The sequence below is a fragment of the Tasmannia lanceolata genome, unplaced genomic scaffold (genome assembly GCF_043159265.1).
Source record: "Tasmannia lanceolata isolate RefF3 unplaced genomic scaffold, GAP_Taslan_0.1 ptg000025l, whole genome shotgun sequence".
Lineage (NCBI taxonomy): Eukaryota > Viridiplantae > Streptophyta > Magnoliopsida > Canellales > Winteraceae > Tasmannia > Tasmannia lanceolata.
In genome coordinates, this window is record NW_027518702.1 from 7,678,355 (window position 1) to 7,698,872 (window position 20,518).

At 39.6% G+C, this 20,518-nt stretch overlaps 2 protein-coding genes across 3 annotated transcripts; both read left to right on the forward strand.

Annotated features, from left to right (window-relative positions):
• The first annotated feature begins 2,335 nt into the window (after positions 1-2,335).
• LOC143858067 (putative jasmonic acid carboxyl methyltransferase 1) lies at positions 2,336-10,795 on the forward strand. Of its 2 annotated transcripts, none has more exons than XM_077368662.1 (4): positions 2,336-2,493; positions 4,357-4,761; positions 9,936-10,208; positions 10,368-10,795. In XM_077368662.1, exons 1-4 carry the CDS (start codon positions 2,419-2,421, stop codon positions 10,686-10,688), a joined length of 1,074 nt encoding a protein of 357 aa, XP_077224777.1. In that variant the 5' UTR covers positions 2,336-2,418; the 3' UTR covers positions 10,689-10,795. The 2 variants fall into 2 exon arrangements, with proteins under 2 accessions (XP_077224777.1, XP_077224778.1); XM_077368663.1 differs by having other exon boundaries at positions 10,383-10,795.
• Positions 10,796-12,685: 1,890 nt separating this feature from the next.
• Positions 12,686-14,840, forward strand: LOC143858322 (putative jasmonic acid carboxyl methyltransferase 1). Its single transcript, XM_077368977.1, has 3 exons — positions 12,686-13,258; positions 13,356-13,760; positions 14,009-14,840. Exons 1-3 carry the CDS (start codon positions 13,184-13,186, stop codon positions 14,351-14,353), a joined length of 825 nt encoding a protein of 274 aa, XP_077225092.1. The 5' UTR covers positions 12,686-13,183; the 3' UTR covers positions 14,354-14,840.
• The last annotated feature ends 5,678 nt before the right edge of the window (positions 14,841-20,518 follow it).

Here is a 20,518-nt window from a genome sequence, read left to right on the forward strand (position 1 = left end):
ACTACCGTGTTTTGGCAATGACACATGCATCTTGTCTTTTATTACTAACAAGCTCTCAAAGCTATTACAATTCCTGAAAGGGAAGTCATATATCCGCCCCTTTTGATTACTAGGGCAACCCAATGCCAGTGTACCTGGCAATCAGGCCCATTGAATTCTTTTGACGTCAAGTACATCAGTCCCACTTTAGTCATTGATAAAATAGCTCTTTGTGTCCTTAGTAATCAAAAGGGGCGGATATATCACTTCCCTTCCCAAAAAGCTCCTAGCAGCCTATTGAAATGGAAAAGACTATGATTTTGCCTCATTATCAAGATATGGTAGTGCAAATATCAGTCACCTTTTTTTTTTTTTTTTTAGAGTTGAATAGAAAGTCAAACCCCATTTCATAATGTTAGGATTTTATATTGGGTTAAGAGATCCAAAACTTCCCAGAACTTTTGGTTGGCGAGGTGGATATCAATTAGTGAAAAGGCGGGTGTGTGGATATCAATTTCAATTGTTTTTGAAAAATATGGATTGCCACCTGTTAGAAAGTACATCCTTGTTTCTTTGAGATTTTATATGGTGTAAGGCCTTACAACAATACAGTAGGGGTACCGCCCTTGATATTTGGTCCAACAGCAGCTCACTTTTTGAGGAGCTGCTGTTGGATCAAATGTCAAGGGTGGTACTTCCACCGTACAAAAGCCTTATTGTCATAAGGCCTTACACCATATAATTTCTCCGTTTCTTAAGTCCCTAACTCTCTAACTTTTGTTTGGTGAGGTAGGCTTAGTGGTTGCAAGAAGGGTATATCCGTACTCTTCTCTTCCCCTGGGACAACCAACCACATCCAGTGTACTTCTAATAGGAGTGCAACTTGGGTCCGGTTGGGTTGGGTTGGGTTGAGGCCAACCCCAACCCGACCTGAGGAACCATTTACTCAACTTGAACCCGACTTACCCGAGTTCAACCCAACCCAACCTAACCCAAGCTTTTTAGCTTAAAAGCAAATTGGGTTTTTTTTTTTTTTTTTTTTCGCAAAAATAGACTCCAACTATGAACTGTTTGCAAGAAGAGTCTCATTACTTGCTAATTTGCAAATCAAGTCATGTCATTTGGCAATATTTTGCAAATCAGGTCACGTGGAAAACCCTTCACAGAATACACGGTGGTGGTATTTTTAATTCTAAGATAGATAAGAATACCCTTTATTTGTTAAAAGTAAGAAAAAAAACCTCTTTGTATAGTTTTGGTACTGTGATAATGAGAAATTATATAATGTGCGGCCGTTCAAACACGTATATTTTAAAATACGGTACGGCCCATTCCCATTCCGTAGGTTGATTCAAATCATCCATTGGTTGGGCTACAATGTAAATTGGTTGTGCCCCAAAAATCATTTTCATAGGATGATCTTAACCGTCCGATCTATAGAGGGATTGAACATTATGGAAACTTCCATAAATCGGAGGGTTATGATGATCATCCTATGGAAATGATTTTTGGGGCACAACTTATTTACACTTTGGACGATTTGGATCATCCTATGGAGTGGGTCGTACTGTACTTTTTGATGTACCGTTCTTGGAAACTCATATATCTTGAAATGAAATGATCCGAGCTGTTCAACCATTTGTGCTAACTACATAGAAACGTGATTTGTGTTTAATTTAGACGGTAAATCTGGTGGGCGAATAGAAGGCGACTCACATGGTCATGTTCATAGGCCAAATGGACAAAGCATTAGACCCTACTAAAATCAAGGGTTTAGGATCGTCAAATAAATAAATAAAACAAATAAAACCAAAAGCCTCTACTTACCTATCTACGGGCAAATCTAGAAATCAAGATTGGTGTGACCTTGCTCAAATGACTAAGCGCTTTCCTTCTCTGTCTTCGCGTCTCCAAGTCTTAGTATTTGGTAAATCAAATAGATTTAAAATTATACAGTGGAGAGTCGAGCTTGCACCTGCAACTCAAAAATAGAGTGGGTCCCACATTATTTGAGTGATCCAAAGTTCCAAACCATTCAGCTGTTGAGCCCTGTTGCAGATAGGGTGTTGCTGGAAAATATTCTTTATAGAATGATCTAACCCTCCGATTTGTTTTAAATGGACGGCATAATGTAGAAACCTCTACAGATTGGAGGGCAACTAAATACTGCCAGGTAATTAAAAAAATTGTCCTTTAATTTGACCAGTTCGAGGCGACACTGAAAAAAATAAAAATAAAAAATTCATGTGTCTTCTAAAGCTAAATTCACGTGGTTAAGGTAAATTCAAGTGGTTTAGCTCATCTAAAGCCCAATTCACGTGATTTAGGTCAAAAATATCTCCATTATAAATCCTACTTCAAATCCATTGATATAGGAGAGAAATATAAGGTGTGTTGTATCTCTTGTAGTTGACACAGGCCATTAAAGGAGAGCTAGCCATGGAAGTGCAACAAGTTCTTCACATGAACGGGGGAGTTGGAGATACCAGCTATGCTAATAATTCATTAGTGCAGGTCTCTCTCTCTCTCTCTCTCTCTCTCTCTCTCTCTCTCTCTCTCCAATCCAATGGTCTTCTAGATGATTTGATTAGGATATTTTTTCTATGGGAAGTGATATATCCACCCCTATGATCACCTGGTACAACCAGCAGCAGTGTATCAACTGCAGAGGGGTTGATGTACAGAAAGATTCAATGGGGTTGATTGCCACGTACACTTCTGTTGGGTGTCCCAAGTAATCAAAAGGGGCGGCGGGTGTCCATCGTAGGCATCTGGGAAACTGACTTCATAGCCGGGGAGGCATCAACACCCCTCCCACATGAAGTACATCAGCCCATCTGCAGCCATTGATACATTGCTGCTTGTACTACCAACTGATCAAAGTGGCAGATATATCACTTCCTTTTTTATTTTATTTTGTTATAGAGTACGTTAGGGTGTGTTTGGCAAGGCTTCTCATTTCATCTGATTTTATTGGACAAAAATGGGTAGATGAGGAACCGCGGAATCGACTCACTCTACAAAATCTCATGCTTATACGCATGAAAATAAGAATCGGAAGAAACGGGCCTAGTGGGCTGTGCATACCCAAGGAGATTTTCTCCTTTTTCTTTGCTTTGTGCATTCTCTGCACCTACAAAAACACAAAACCATTCTGGAGATGGTTGCCGAACACGCCCTTAATAAACAAAGAGACACGATATGGGAAATGATAAATTCGCCCCTTTTTTACATGGGACAGCCACCTGCAGTGTACATGGCAATCAGGCCAGTTGAACACTTTCCTACATAGTAAACCAGTCTCTCTGCAGTCATAGATACACCGTAGGTGGCTGTCCCAAGTAAAAAAAAAAAGGAGCGGATTTATCACTTCCCTACAAGAAAACTGGGTTTTACCTGCGGTCTTGACCTTTGTAAAGTAACAAAAACTGCCAGTATTACCCGGAAGAAACAAAGACACTATAAGTGAAATGACAAATTCGTCCCTTTTTTAACATGGGACAGCCACCAGCAGTGTCCGTGGCAATTAGGCCCTCTACGGTCATAGATACATTGCAGGTGGCAGTCCCAAGTTAAAAAAAAGGAGCGGATATATATCCCTATAAGAAAATTGGGCTTTACCTACGGTCTTGACCTCCGGTAAAAGTAATAAAAACTGCCGGTATAACCTATACAGGCTGTCATGCCCCAGGTGGTGCCTATCATTTTTAACTCTTGTTTCGATGGGGTTGGTCCCTCGATCTCCACACAAGGTTTGACCCGCCATTTTACACCATGATTTGATCGGTTGGGGCCCATTATATATATATATATATATATATATATATATATATATATATATATATATAGGAAATGGTTTGTGAGCAGTCAGATAAGCTTATCTGAGCAGAGCTCACAAACCATAGGGGGGGGGCACATTTTGGGGGTGATCCTAAGCATACATTTGGAAGGCCCCATCATGGATGGGGTGTGTACCAAAAATAAGTTATATTAGATCATCTTAGGATGTCCATTTGAGGAGGGAAAATGGACAAATATTGTTTGTCTACAAATCTGCCCAGTTTTTCCCTCCACAAATGGAAGGGTTAGGATGATCCAATGGAGCTTATTTTTGGTACACACCCCATCCATGATGGGGCCTTCCAAATGAATGATTAGGATCACCCCCAAAATGTGGCCCCCCATGGTTCATGAGCTCTGTTCAGATAAGCTTATCTGAGTAGCTGCTCACAAACCACTTCCTCATGTGTGTGTGTGCGCGCGTGTATATATCCAAAAATAGCATGGTCCAAGAATGCTAGTCTCTCTCTCTCTATTCATTCCAATGGCCTTCTACATGATGTGATTCTAATATTTTTTTTTTCTCTTTTCTTATAGAGAAATATAATAAGCAAAGGAATGCCGATGCTAGAAGATGCAATACTGGATCTTTATTGCACATCCTTCCCTGAGAAGTTGAGCATAGCAGACTTGGGTTGTTCTTCGGGACCCAACACCCTCTTTGTGATATCTCATATTATAGATACTATCAAGAAGAAATGCCACCAGCTGAACATTCCATTGCCAGAATTCCAAATGTTCTTGAATGACCTTTTAGGGAATGATTTTAACAACCTTTTTAGTTATCTACCAGATTTCTATGAGAAGCTTAAGGAAGAGAAGCATGTCAGTTTGGAGCAGTGTTTCGTGGCAGGAGTGGCTGGTTCCTTTCATGGGAGGCTTTTCCCAATCAAAAGTCTACATTTTATTCATTCTGCTAATAGTCTCCATTGGCTCTCTCAGGTCAGCACTTTCGCCCATCAGCACTCAGTTGTCATTTGGCTGCAAATTTAGGTATTGTTTGAATCAGATTTTTAGAGGCGACTGTGAGTCCCAAACTGATTATTGGACTCAAGATAGCATTCAATTTTTAGTCTAATAATCAGTTTTGGACTCACAATCGATTCTCAAGATCCTAAACAAACAGTGACTATATATAATTTTGAGTCCAATAGACACACAATTGGTTCTTAATTTTGAGTGACCGTTCAAGGTATATATATATATATATATATATGTGGCGAGATATAGTGGCCGTTCAGGGTAAGAAAAGGGTTCCAACGCAGATAGCTTAGCTGCGCTTGAGTGCAGGAAACAAGAATGGGACTAGGCCTGTAAATGGACATTCGAAAATCCGATTACCGTCCACATCCGAATCCGTTTAAAGCGAATATTATACGAATCTGTTTCAAGCCGATATTATCCGAAAACGTTTATGAGATATCCGGCTCTTAGCAGATACGAATTTGGTAAATGGTACATCCGATCCGTTTAACATCCGAATCCGAGAAGTATATCCGTTTATCCCGAATATCCGGATCCGGATCCGTATATCTGAATCCGTATCCGCATCTGTATCCGAATATTCTGAATATCCGTATGCGTATATGTAGACACCCCATTTTGACCGGAGCCTAAATATCAAATTCGAATAAAATTCTGAAGTTGAATTGAAACCTCGAAATTGAAATTCTCGAAGTAAACCCAAATGAGGAGAAAACCCGAATTTGTACCAGTTTATTACGCATGTTAGTATGTGCAAATCTTCCGAAAAGTTGTTAGTAACCCCAGGAAGGTCCTCGCAAAATCTTGTAGGAATTAGACGAAATTTGACAAATAAGACGAACCAAGTGAGTGAGAATATTATTTTCCTAATGAAAAGAGGGGTGAGTTATCCATCTTGGAGTTATCCAAAGGATGAAAAGGGCATAACACACTATATCTAATAGCACATAGGGGAGTGGTTTATCCTAAATGGAGGTTGTCCCAGATAAAAAAGGGGTCGAATATATCATTTCTATTTTTTTTCTTGCCCAAGCCACCCCTTGGTTGTGAAAAAGTAGTCTCAAGTCTCAACTCTCAAATACACTAGCAGGGGCTGTCCAAGTAAGAAGAAAGGGTGGGCAAATATAATGCCCTTCATATGCCACTGATTAGGGTGCTCAAAGAGGGGGGTTCTTATTTTTTTTGGGGAAGAAAGAACAAAAACAGGCGAGAAATGAGAGCAAAGGGAGAGAGGGTATGAGGAGATTTGGGTCTTCTTCTCAGATCAACTCGAGCTCCGGCCCCACCATCATCTCCACCTTCTTTTCCACCATCATTTTCCCCTAATTTCCTTCGTTGCTAAACCCTTTTATTCCTCACATCATCATATCCCCATTATCTTCCTTGTTGTGAGCTTTAATCCCAAACCCATCTCAGCCTCCATTTCCTCTCCTAGCCATCGCCACCATCACTCCAATCAAATCCGGCAAAGACCCCATTTCTCCGGTATCTCCATCATCTTCCACCTTCGTCAAGATCAAAACCCTCGTCGGATTTCATCTCCGATTGCTTAATCTCCATTACTACTACCATCAAACCCTACTTCTACTCCTCTTTGAAAACCACCTCTATTCCTGCTACCATTTCCTCCACCATCAGCTCTTTCCATTCTCATCTTCTAACTTCATCTCCACCATCAGACCTTAGATCTAGGGCATTTTGGGTCGAATCTACTTACTATCAACCTAGATCCGAAAGTTGTTGGAGTGGAGCTTGGTCATCTTCTTCGTTGATCTCATCAAAACCAAGATCTGTTCCCAATCGGCTCCCTCTTGTTAATTTCAAGTATTCAGGTAATACTCTTAACTCTTTCTGTGTTGGTGAAATGTTTGAGCAATAAGTATTCGGATACGAATTCGGACATTTGGATATGATTTATTCGAATTCGGATATGAATTCAGACATTCGGATATGAATTCGTATTCGGATTTGAATCCGGATAATATCCGAATTCGGTAATAGATAGTAATTATCCATCGAATTCGGATACGGATACTGAATATTGTAAACGAATTCGAATTCTGATATAGCAATATCTAATTCGAATTCGATCCGTTTACACCCCTAAATGGGACCTCATTGTTGGGGTGATCCTAAGCATTCATTTGAAGGGCCCCATCATGGATGGGGTGTGTACCAAAAATCAGCTTCATTGGATCATCATAGGGTGTCCATTTGTGGGGGTGAAAATAAACAGATACTGTTTGTCCACTAATCTGCCCTTTTTTTCACCCCACAAATGAACACCATAAGGTGATCCAATGGAGCTGATTTTTGGTGGACACCCTATCCATGAAAGGGCCCTCCAAATGAATGATATGGATCCCCCCAACAATGTGGGCCCACCCTGTTTTTGAACTCGAGCGCAGAAACCCTTTGTTAGGATGATCCAAAGCATTCATTTGAAAGGCCCTTACATAGATGGGGTATGTACCAAAAATTAGCTCCATAGGATCATCCTAACCCATCCATTTGTGGAGGTCAAAATGGACAGACTCTGTTTGTCCACAAATCTGCCCATTTTTTCCCTTCACTTTTGGAGGGGTTAGGATGATTCAATAGACCTGATTTTTGGTACACACCCTATCTATGATGGGGTCTTGCAAATGAATGGTTTGGATCAGCACAAAAAATGTGAGACCCATGTGATTTGGCACTCGAGTGCACCTAAGCTTAGGTGCGCTCGAGCGCACAATCCTTTACCTTATATGTGTGTGTGTGTGTGTGTGTGTGTGAGAGAGAGAGAGAGAGAGAGAGAGAGAGAGAGAGAGAGAGAAGGTTTCAAGTCTGTCGACTAGAGATCATTCTCTAGTCCTGCGACCAAAAACACTTGGGTCTCACATTTTTTGTGGTGATCTAAATCATTCATTTGATAGGTCCCATCATAGATAGGGTGTCCACAAAAAATCAGCTTCATAGGATCATCTTAACCCTTCCATTTGTGGAGCTAAAAAATGGACAGACTTGTGCCGATTTATAGCCGTCCATTTTAAGCTCCACAAATCACAGGGTTGGGATGATCCTATGGAGCTGATTTTTTGTGGACACCCTCTCTATGTCAGGGCCCATCAAATGAATGGTTTGCATTACCCAAATAAGGTGGGACCCATGTTTTTTGCTCGCCGGACTAGAGAATGATCTCTAGTCGGCAGACTAGAAACACTTTCATCTCTCTCTCTCTCTCTCTCTATATATATATATATATATATATATATATATATATATATATATATATATGAGAAAAGTGTAGCTACACATACATGTAGCTAACTTAGCTACACCGAAGGCTTAAAATACAGTGGGCCCCACATTTTTTGGGTGATGCAAACCATTCATTTGATGTGCCCTCACATAGATAGGGTGTGCCCACAAAATCAGTTCCATAGGATTATCCCAACCCTACGATTTGTGGAGGCAAAAATGGACGTCTAAAAACCTTCACAAATCTGTCCATTTTTTCCTCCACAATTTGAAGGGCTGGGATCATCCAATGGAGCTGATTTTTTGGGCACACCCTATCAATGTGAGGGCCTATATATGAAATGAATGGTATGCATCACCCAAACAATGTGGGCCCACTGTATTTTAAGTCGTCAGTGTAGCTAACTTAGCTACACGTATGTGTAGCTTCACTTAACTCTAGACCTAGCAAACGGGTGGGCCGGGCCGGGTCAACACGTGAGTGATGCGGGTGCGGGTCACACGGGTCGGGTCAGGAAATGACCCGCATTTTTTAGGGTCAGGATTTAGGCGACCCGCGAGGCCCGTGGGTGGGTCGGGTCAACCCGCGGTTCACCCGCAAATTCAAACAGTCGTTTATTTTGGGAAATGTTATCACTGGATTTTGATGAGGGCAGTATGGCCGGCACCGTGGGATGATCCAAACCGTCCATTAGATGGCCCACAGCCTAAATAGGTTGTGCCCCAAACATCATTTCAATAGGTTGATCCAAACCCTCCGATCTATAGAGGGTTAGGATCAAGTGATCAACCCTCTAACATTCACATAGAAGGCTTGGGATCAACCTATGGTGCTAGCAACAACCTATTTATATTCTATGGTGCCAGTCATAACTTATTCAGGCATCAATCCCTTAAAAAATAGATTAGCATGACAAAATCAGCATCCTTTACATTAGAAAAAAAAGTCATCTAACTAGATTAGCATGACAAAATCACCACCCTTAAAAAAGCCAAATGACCCGCAGGTTGACCCGACCCGACTCGTGTTTTTGCGGGTTGGGTCACCCGCGGGTCAGTTTTTACGGGTCACTAAAACTTAGACCCGTGCCCGCAAATTTGCGGGTGGGTCGGGTCCACCCACGGGCACGGGTCGCATTTGCCAAGTCTACTTAACTCTCTCTCTCTCTCTATCTATATATATATATATATATATATATATATAGAGAGAGAGAGAGAGAGAGAGAGAGAGAGAGAAAAGTGTTTCTAAGCACGTGCTTAGGGAGCTCCCTAAGAACAAGTGGCTTAAAAAGCCACCGATTGGTCGCTTTTTGTGGACCCTGTAGAGGTGGAACCGCCATACGAACCAATCGGTGGCTTTTTAAGCTACTTGTGCTTAGAGAGCTCCCTAAGCACGTGCTTAGAAACACTTTTCTCATATATATACAGAGAGAGAGAGAGAGAGAGAAGTGTAGCTACACCGACAGCTTAAAATACAGTGGGCCCACATTGTTTGGGTGATCCAAACCATTCATCTGATAGACCCTCACATTGATAGGCTGTGCCAAAAAATTCAGCTCCATAGGATCATCCCAACCCTTCAAACTGTGGAGGAAAAAATGGACATATTTGTGAAGGTTTTTACACGTCCATTTTTTCCTCCACAAATCGTAGGGTTGGGATGATCCTATGGAGCTGATTTTTTGGGCACACCCTATCTATGTGAGGGCCCATCAAATGAATGGTTTGCATCGCCCAAACAATGTGGGGTCCACTGTATTTTAAGGCGTCGGTGTAGCTAAGTTAGCTACACGTATGTGTAGCTACACTTTTGTCATATATATATATACACACACACACACTACATGTTGTGTCTTAAAGTAAATCCTAATTGAAGCATGAAAGGATGCCAGGTTCCTCAAGGGCTTCAAAACGAAATGGGCATCTCATTAAACAAGGGAAAAATTTACATAGGGAAGACAAACCCTCCCAGCGTGTTCAAAGCATACTTAGCGCAATTTCAGAGAGATTTCTATTTGTTCCTAAAGTCACGTTCCGAAGAAGTAATTGGTGGAGGGCGAATGGTCCTTACACTTTGTACCGGAAGAAGCTCGGATCCATCTATTAAAGAATGTTTTTTCCACTGGGAACTGTTGGCTCAAACTCTCAATGACATGGTCTCACAGGTAGGGAAACATCACATTGTAACCTTTCAAAGCCCGCATTCTCCCCTCCCCACTCCCCCGCTCTCCCCCCCGCCCCCTCCCCCCTATTTTTTCAAAAACAGTTTACAGTTTCTTATGTTATTGGTTTTTATGCTTTAATGATAAGTTTGTCCAATTTAGGGAGTGATTGACCAGGATAAAGTGGATTCATTTAATCTACCCTTCTATGCTCCTTCAATTCAAGAACTAGAGGCTATTGTTAACAGAGAAGGATCCTTTAGTCTTGATCGACATGAAGTAATTGAAATTGTGAACTTCACAAGTGGGCAGAACGTTGCAAAGTTGATAAGAGCTATTACAGAATCTATGCTAGCTGATCAGTTTGGAGCCGGGATACTGGATGACCTGTTCCGAAGATATGAACATAATGTTGATGTGTATCTATCAAATGAGAAAGCAATCATTATCAATTTGGTTCTTTCTATGACTAGAAAAGAATGAAAATCAACATATAACAAATGATATGTAATAGTTCTGTATTTTGAAGCTTTGTATCCTGCTTCCATATTTCAATAGCATTTTATGCTTCGTGGCTAGTATTCTAGAAAGATGTTTTAGCATTCTATTAGGACGTACACTTAGAATCAGATCTTGGGCGATTAACTTTGACAAAACATGTGATATTTTAATTTGGGAAGTGATATATATATATCCGCCCCTTTTGATTACTTGGGACACCCAGCAGCAGTGTACGCGGCAATCAGCCCCATTGAATCCTTCTGGCATGAAGTACATCAGCCCCTCTATAGTCATTGATACTCTTTTGCCGGGTGTCCCAAGTAATAAAAAATAAGGGGTGGATTTATCACTTCCCTTTTGCAATGTAATGGTGAAAACACGCACCATTTGCAGTAGATGTCAGATTTCCAATCTTTTCCGGCCTCCTAGGCTTTGTTGTTGAGTCACCAATTTCTACATAGCCATCGTTATAAATGTTTTTTGCGATGGTTATGTAGAAATTGGTTTCTCCACTTCTAAAATAGGGACAGGTTTTCAGAGGAATGTAGGCTTCAATGTAGGTGGTTGATTGAAATATGTGGGTAGATAGGTTGTCACTTGTCAGTTGAAGGACGGAATTGAGGGATGGAAAGTGATGGTCGGTGGTTCGATTGGCTGCAAGGCTAAAGGTTCTATGGTCTGTCAAAACAAGACAACGACTAGGGGTAATGGCAGCCAAGGGAAAGTGTAAAACATACCTTGTAAATAGATAGAGGCAAGCAACATACGGCTCCCTCTTCTCTAGACAAGCAACGGATTGCTTGTTCTACTCCGGTGAGCGGCAACAATGATAAGCAAGCAGCAGATGGCTTGCGAAGGGCGACAACAAGTAGCAGTTGACTTGTTTTCATTGATAACAGCGGGTGGCTATCACGTCGGGACACAACAAAAGGCAACTAAAATTTTATTCACAATTAGATATCTGAAAACAATTACAATGGATGGCCTTTTATAGATTTAGATTTTCTATGGCCAACATAAAGAAGAATCCTAAATAAACTATAACTTCACTATAATTAAGAAATAAAACAAATCCCTTACTTGGACGTTCAACAGTGAAAGCCAAATTTTAGAATCCTAAAGTTTCTCTACTACTTCCTAATTTTACTCAAATAAAATCCTACCAAAAGTAAAACTCCTAAATTCTCTCAACTCAATCCACGTAAAAGTAAACCTCCCTAAATACATTCTCACCTTGGACGTCTCAATTAAAGAAAATATCTAAAAATAATTAAAACAAATCCAAACTAAAATAGGACTCTATTGAAGAGTAGTAATCAACGTGGACCATTGATCTAGATGCCATCTTATATCTTCTGATCTGACCGTTGATCAAGGTTCTGACTATCTTGACCGTTGATCTTTTTCATCGGGCGAGGCACCTGCTTCACTAAGAGAAGTCCTAATGATAAAGGTCTCTTCAAAGACAAAAATGCCCGCTTTCATAACAGGGGGACGGATTTCGTTTAGGGAATGTTTTGGGGTATTTCAAAGTAAGCCTGCTTGGCTATTCATTTGAAAGCATCTGAGGTTATTGTAATTTGTTGTTGTTTTTATGCTGACATTGTTGTCGTAATATGTAAATGTTCTTTGGATTTGGTGGCATAATATTATTCTATGCTTAAATAACACGCAACTTGATGATCGTGCTCCTTAATTATTACTTTAGATGTCTTTATTATTATATTATTATTAAACTATTTTTATTGTTAGTATTATTGCTTTGTTAGGTGCTTAGAATTTAAGATCTTCTTGGATATATTGATGGGTTTATTTTAGCACTCCAATATCCACCTAACTTTGACTATTTGTCATGGTTTAAGATTGATTTAACATCTTCTAAGTTGGATCCATGCCACCACCCCTCTATTAATCTTTGCTATTGTTCTTGGGTTATCCACATATTGTGTTGTTTGTTCCTCCCTTTTTACTTATTTCGCTCACCAATCACAGCCCAAGGTTTTCCATCAAATCACTTTATTGGTGATGATTGCTTGGATTTCATGAGAATGATGAATCTTCTCTTTCTCACTCTTCCCCTCTCTCTACACTCCCTCTATATTGTTCATGACATTCCATAGCACTACTCTATGAAGAAAATGCTGCAGCCAAACAGAAATAAATATAGAACGAGATTAGGAGATCATCAATCTAAACTAAATAAAAAATGCATCTAAATGGAAATGGCAACCAAATACTGCCAAGAAATGAAAAAAAAAAAAATTTGTTTGTTTAGATGCATTAAACTTTTGATCAGTTCAAGACAACAAATTAACAAAATAAATAAATACAGTTAATTTCTCATCTAAAGCTCAATTCACATTGTTTATCTCAAACATTTCCCCCTTTATAAATCATACTTCAAGGCTATTGACACAGGAGGGAAATATAAGGTGTGATCTATCTTGTCTATTTGCAGAGGCCATTAAACGAGAGCCATGGAAGTGCAACAAGTTCTTCACATGAATGGGGGAGTGGGAGATACCAGCTATGCTAATAATTCAGTAGTGCAGGTCTCTCTCTCTCTCTCTCTCTCTCTCTCTCTCTCTCTCTTCTACATGATTTGTTCTACATGATTTGATTATGATTTTTTTGTTCTTCCATATATAGAGAACGATCACAACCAAGGAGATGCACATAGTAGAAGATGCAATACTAGATCTTTATTGTATGTCCTACCCTAAGAAGTTGAGCATAGTAGACTTGGGTTGTTCTTCAGGACCCAACACCCTCTTTGTGATATCTCATATTATAGATACTATCGAGATGAAATGTTGCCAGCTGAACCATCTGCTGCCGGAGGTCCAAATGTTCTTGAATGACCTTCCAGGGAACGATTTTAACACCCTTTTCAGTTACCTACCAGATTTCTATGAGAAGCTTAAGGAAGAGAAGCATGTCAGTTTGGCGCAGCGTTTAGTGGCAGGAGTGGCTGTTTCCTTCTATGGGAGGCTTTTCCCAAGCAAAAGTCTAGAGTTCATTCATTCTTCTAATAGTCTCCACTGGCTCTCTCAGGTCAGCACTTTCACCCACTCAGTTGTCACTCTGCTGCAAATTTAGGCACTGTTTGTTTTAGATTTTTAGAACCGATTGTGTGTCCAAAACTGATTAATAGACCTACAATAACAATTAATTTTGAGTCTTAATCAGCAAATATATGAACACTCAAACTTGTTCTGACTTCAAAGGTCATATAGGAAAATTTTCATGTAAGCATGTCATGTTCTAAAGTGAATCTTAATTTGAGCATTAAAATATTCCAGGTTCCTCAAGGGCTTCAAAACGAAATGGGTATCTCATTAAACAAGGGCAATATTTACATAGCAAAGACAAGCCCTCCCAGCGTGTTTAGAGCATACTTGTCGCAATTTCAGAGAGATTTCTATCTGTTTCTTAAGTCACGCTCCGAAGAAGTAATTGGCGGAGGGCGTATGGTCCTGACAGTTACTGGCAGAGGAAGCTTGGATCCATCAGAATGTTATTCCCAATGGGAACTGATGACTCAAACTCTCAATGACATGGTCTCACGGGTAGAAGCAACATCGCAATATAACCATTTAAACCCGCCCTCTTTCTCTTCGAAATATGATCAAATTTTGACATATTAGTATTTTTTATGTTTTGCTGATAAGTTTGTCCAATTAAGGGAGTAATTGAACAGGAAAAAGTGGATTAATATAATATACCATGTTATGCACCCTCAATTCATGTATTGGAGGCTATTGTTGAGATAGAAGGATCCTTCAGTCTTGATTGACTTGAAATATTTGAATTTGATATCTTTACAAGTGGAAGGAATGGTGCAAAGTGTATAAGAGCTGTTACAGAATCCATGCTTGCTGATCAGTTTGGAGCGGTGATAGTTGATGATTTGTTTAGAAGATATGAACAGAAAGTTGATGAACATCTATCAAATAAGAAAGTAAATCATTTGGTCCTTTCTATGACTAGAAAAGGATGGAAATCAACATATAACTCTGCCTTAAGGAGAGCAAATGATTTGCAGCAATTCTATACTTTCATGTTTTGTATCCAGCTTCCATATTTTTTACAGTATTTTATGCTTTTTGGCTGGTATTCTTCAAAGACGTTGTAATTGTGAAACAAGAAGCTTGAGCTTTTAGAGTTGATGTTATTTAATCATTTGTACTTCTACACTATCAATCACGTGTGGCCCCTCTTTTTTGGGTTGGTGATACACGTGGCACATGTGGCCTGTCTTTTGGGTTGGCCGTACATGCAGATTTTTTAATATCAATGAGTTGTTGGGTTTTGAACACAAGAACTTCTATGAAGAAATAGCTATGATACCATGCGAAACAACCAATTACTCCAAAGGCACGTACAATTTTATCTATTGCTTCTCGGGGGTGGCAACTACATCAATTGGATGTCTGAAATGCGTTTGTACATGGTTTCCTTCAGGAAGAGGTCTATATGAAACAGCCAGCTGGGTTTGTAGATCCCAAACTTCCTCATTGTGTCTGCAGACTATATAAAGCCATATATGGCCTTAAACAGGTACCAAGGGCATGGTTCTAACGACTCAGGTCCTTCCTTCTTTCCCTTGGATTTAAAGGGAGCTTGGCATATCCCTCTCTCTTCATGAGACATTCTAAGGGTAACACGATTTGTATTCTGCTGTTCGCCGATGATATTCTACTGTACGTCGATGATATTATACTTTCAGGAGATAATCCAAGCTTACTCAGTGCCTTTATGAATTGACCCCCAACCACATTTGATACTAAATATTTTGGAAATATGAGTTTTTCTTGAAGTCTCTCGCAATCCTAACTCCCTTCGTCTTACACAAACGAAGTATGCAATAGACCTCCTTCACAAAGTTGTTATGCTAGGATGCAAACCTTGTGGAATGCCGATCATCACTGGTGCTACTCTACATTTGATGGAAATCCACTTAGAGGTCGGATCTCTAAATTTCCTAGAAGATTGGATGAAAATTCTCGAAGTTCTGGAATTTCGTTTGAATTAATTAACAATTTTCGTATGAACTTTTTTGTACGAAAATTTCAAGTACGTATGAAAATTCAGTATTCCTGGGAATATTTAAAATTCAAAATGGCATAAAAATTTTATATGAAATTATTTTTCTATTCTGTACGAAATTATAAAACAGCAATAATTTCATAAGAAATTTTAAAAGGAATATCTAGCTAATGAAAAGCTTTGATTTCTTTTGCTAAATCCGATTCATAAGACCAAGATTTCCTGGGCAGGAGTGGTGCCTAACACCTTCCACTCTCATAACCTAGTACAAACCTAGAATTTTGGTTAGGCCTAAGTCTTTCACAGAGTCAATTAAAGGTCCTAGGACCAATCCTAGGTGGCGACTCTATAGTCCTTGTCAGATTTGGTTTTGATGAGGATCTTGATTTGATTTTCAAAAAGTTTCCTATAAAACTTCGGAATTACAAATCATTTCAAAAAATAAGGAGATCAAATGACCAAATCTCTGGGGACCCTCCAGGACGCTCCTTTGAAGGAAATTCCCTAGCAAATACTAGGTTATAAATGTTAGGAAAAATTGTCAATTGGTGACACAAAAATGCCAAAATAGTAGATGGGTGACACCCTTTTGAAAGCTTGTGAACGGAGGTCGAAATACGTTTTTTCTGACATGGCCTTTTACCCAAATACCCCTCATGGCAAAGAGAACACGTTAGAGTAGATTTTTCTTTTTCTTACTTTTCACCTACCAAAATTTACCGCCAACCTCTTGCAGATTTCTCCATTAACGCCTGAAACCCACGAAGTGTAAGTGAATGTTTGTAGCTTATCTACTCTCTTAAGATTTGTGCTTCCATTAATGCGTTTGAACTCTGTCTTTAGTGTGTTATAATAACCATGTCTGTATTGTGTGTGATACCTCTGTCTTTATTGTGATTGATAACCCTATCTTACAACCCTTTTGAAATTGTGACTTAGGGCTTGTGCTTCTATTATCTCTGAAACCGTTCTTATAGAGTTGCTGCAAGTGAGTTGAATCACTTCTAGAGTTGGAACTCTACTAATAAAGTTGGTACTAGTGTTTGATGACCCGAATATAGATGGTTTATGTAAACCCTTTTGTATATGAATCACAATTTTTTGCACTTGATAATCCCTTATTTGCTGTTGGTAAGTCATATATATTTACCTGATAAACCTGTTTTGACACTTGACACACCTCGGAGAGGCTTGGTAACCCCATTGGAGGGGGTTGAAAAGCCCTTGTACATTCTTTGTAATTCCCCTTCTACTTACTTGGTAATCCCTTTAGGTACTTGAAAATCCCTTGCGTAGAGAGTTGAAAACCTCTAATTGACTACTTGAAACCCCCTTAGGGACCTTATAATCCCCTCAAAACATCTTCTGTATTGACTAGCAAACCCCCATTGAGGTAGTGAAACCCCTCTTTAGAGTCCATAACCCCATTTATGAACTTGGTAACCCATTGTGTACACTTGAATAGCCCTCAAGGAGAGATGAGAAAGCCCTTTAGCAACAACTTGATAACCCCTTTCAGAGGCTTGATAAACTCTGTTTAGAACCCCTGTTTACAATTTTAGAAAAATGTCTGAAACAATGGTTTCTCTTCTTTTAACTTTGATGGGGATTTGAAGGATGATGTTTCTTGGGAATATGTCAGGGGGAAGAAGACATTGTTATCGATCAGCCGTGGAATCAATTTCGACGAATTTGAAGCTGCAATCCAAAGAAGAATTGGTGTTACAGAAAGGCAGGTTTCACTATCGATAAAATGTCGATATGTTGTCGATCCATATATAGTCACTTTAATTGACGTCGATGACGATGATGTCCTCCAAACAATGTTGAGGATGTTTGACAGATCCATGTTCAATTCTATGATGATATACATAACGAAGAGCATAATTGACAATTGTATTAATTCTTTGAATTCGTTAATGCTTCCCCCAAATATTATTTGTACTAGTAGACCCTCTTTTAACAATACCATTCCTTCTACTTCGATTCCGTCCCAAAATGTCCACGTTTTGAAGTGGACTTGCAAAAAGACTACGAAGGTGAATTTGATGGGAGATATGTAAGTGAAGAGATGGGAGGTGCTCCAGCAGAACCCGACGTAAGGTATTGTAGTTATTTGGCAATCTCTTAAGACTTCCATATTTCAATTTATGAAATAATCATATGGATTGAAACTGATTATATATTTCCGAACTATGCAGGTCTCAAATTAACTTAAATGAAACATTGGCAAGTGGGCATGCCAACCATGTTACTGGAGGTATCGATGACTTCCAAAATGTGGGAGATGTTGAAGTGGACTTCAGTAATATTTTTGAAGATGGTTTCTATGTGAGGGGTTTAGATTTAGAAGAAGAAAGAAATGATGATGATAATGACGATGATAGTGATGATGATTACGATGATGATGAGGAGGAGAAGGAGGAGGATGATGACGATCATGGAAAGATCGGTGTTAGTACGTATTGGCAGCGGAGATGAACGTATTCACCATATGCTCCTATCAACAGAAGGGGTTGTTGCAGGCAGTGCCTAATATATTTCTCAATTCTCATCATAATTATTGCATGCGTCACCTCGCCGCCAATTTGCGATCTGAGTTCAAAGATGTTCTACTCAAGAGATTATTTTGGAAAGCCGCACGGACTTTGAGAGAGAGTGTGTTCAGAGAAATGATAGAGAATATTAAGGTGAGGAATGATCGTGCGCACAAGTGGATAAGTGACATTGCGAAAGAACATTGGGCTAGGATGCGAGAAGATTGCCGATTGCATCATTGGTAGAGTACACCAGACATCAGACTACTGACTTCATTCAAAAGCGTCAGAAATTGGGTTGAGGTTCATGAATATGAAGTACGGTCCATTGAACATACAGATGTCATAAACTTGCAACTTCGCACGTGCAGTTATCGTGCATTCCAAACATTTGGACTCCCATACGGATATGCCATGGCAGCCATTGGCATAATAGAATTCGATGCGTACGGTTACTGCAAGAAATTGTTTCATGTAGAGAGATATCGGGATACGTACACTGAGGTTTTGCACCCGACACTAGACAAGACCCAATGGGAATTAAATTCAGAATCCTTGATGACAATATTACCGCCGATTGCAAAGTGACCACCAGGAAGGCCGCGTACGAGAAGAACGGATCGCGAATTGAAAGGTGGATTACATTACAAATGCACCAGATGTCGACAACTTGGCCACAGTAGAAGAATTTGCAAAGAACCACCCGTGGTAAGACAACAAGTTGACCAAACTGCTATTGGGCCTTCTGCACCCATACTCAGTAGGTCAGGCATACCTTGCCAAGCTCCCTTCTTCGTGTAAGGGTGTAATTGAATTTTTGAATATACTCAGATATTGTGATGACTTCTTTTTGTTATTTTGTAAAGAATGATTGTCATTGGAACATAAAACTCAGTAGGTCGGGCGTACCTTGCCAAGCTCTATTTAGTTGTTGCTCTCTTGCATGTACACCCTGACAAGGGACTTCTCCAAATAGGAATTGGGTTACCAGCACACACAATTGGATTATTAACCCATTCTGCAGGTTGATAAAACTACTGGATGTTGGAATTCAGGTTATCAACTCCTTCAAAATAGGTCATCAACCAATCAGAAGTGAGGTTACCAACACACAGAATGGGATCATCAACACATTCCCTTGGTTGACAAAGCTACTAGATGTTGGAATTTATGTTATCAACTCCCTCAAAATAGGTTATCAACCATTCGGAAATGGGGTTACCAGTATACAAAATGGGATCATCAACCCATTCACAAGGTTGATAAAGCTACTAGAATTCAAAATCCTGGTTATCTGCTCCTTGAAAACGGGGTTACCAATATTCGAAAATGGGAACGCACAAGTTGGATTACCAACTCAAACCTGGGTTGATAAAGCCACTGGAATTCACAATTCGGATTATCGACGCCCTCAAAATTGGGTTACCAACATTTGGTAGTGGGTTACCGACACACAAGTTGGGTCATCAACCCAATCATGTGTTGATAAAAGTATTGGAATTTACAAACCGGGTTATCGACTCCTAATTTTTTGGGTTATCAACCCATTCAGTGGGTATTAAAGCTATTGGAATGAATGATTCTTGGTTATCGACTACCTCAAAATGAGGTTACCAACATTCGGAAGTGGGTCACCGACTAATAAAATGGGTTATCAACCAATTTCTAGTGTTGATAAAGCTACTGGAATTTGGCAACCGTCTTATCAACCTCCCACCTTATGGGGTGACTGACAATGCAAAGTGGGTTATCAACCTAAAAATTGGGTTACCAACAAATTACCTGCGTAGATAAAGTTACTGGAATTGGAAATTAGGCTTACCAACCTTCCAATTTTTGGGGTGATTGACATTGTAAAGTGGGTTATCAACCTAATAAATGAGTCACCAACCATTTTATAAGGTAGATAAAGTGGGTTATCAACCCAAAAAATAGGCCACCAAACATATAAATTTACAAGTTCCTGAGCCATTCACAAACAAGTTTCCCTGTTCAACTTCATACACAAACACAAACACACATCATAACCTGTTTTAATTTACAAGTTGCCTAGCCATTAAGAAACAAGTTCCCATGTTCAACTTGAAACACAAACACAAACATACTTGTCTAAAACCTGTTTAAATTTACAAGTTCTCCACCCATTCATGAACAAGTTCTCCTCTTCAAATTGAAACACAAACACAAACAGACACCATAAAACATGTTTAAATTTACAAGTTTTCC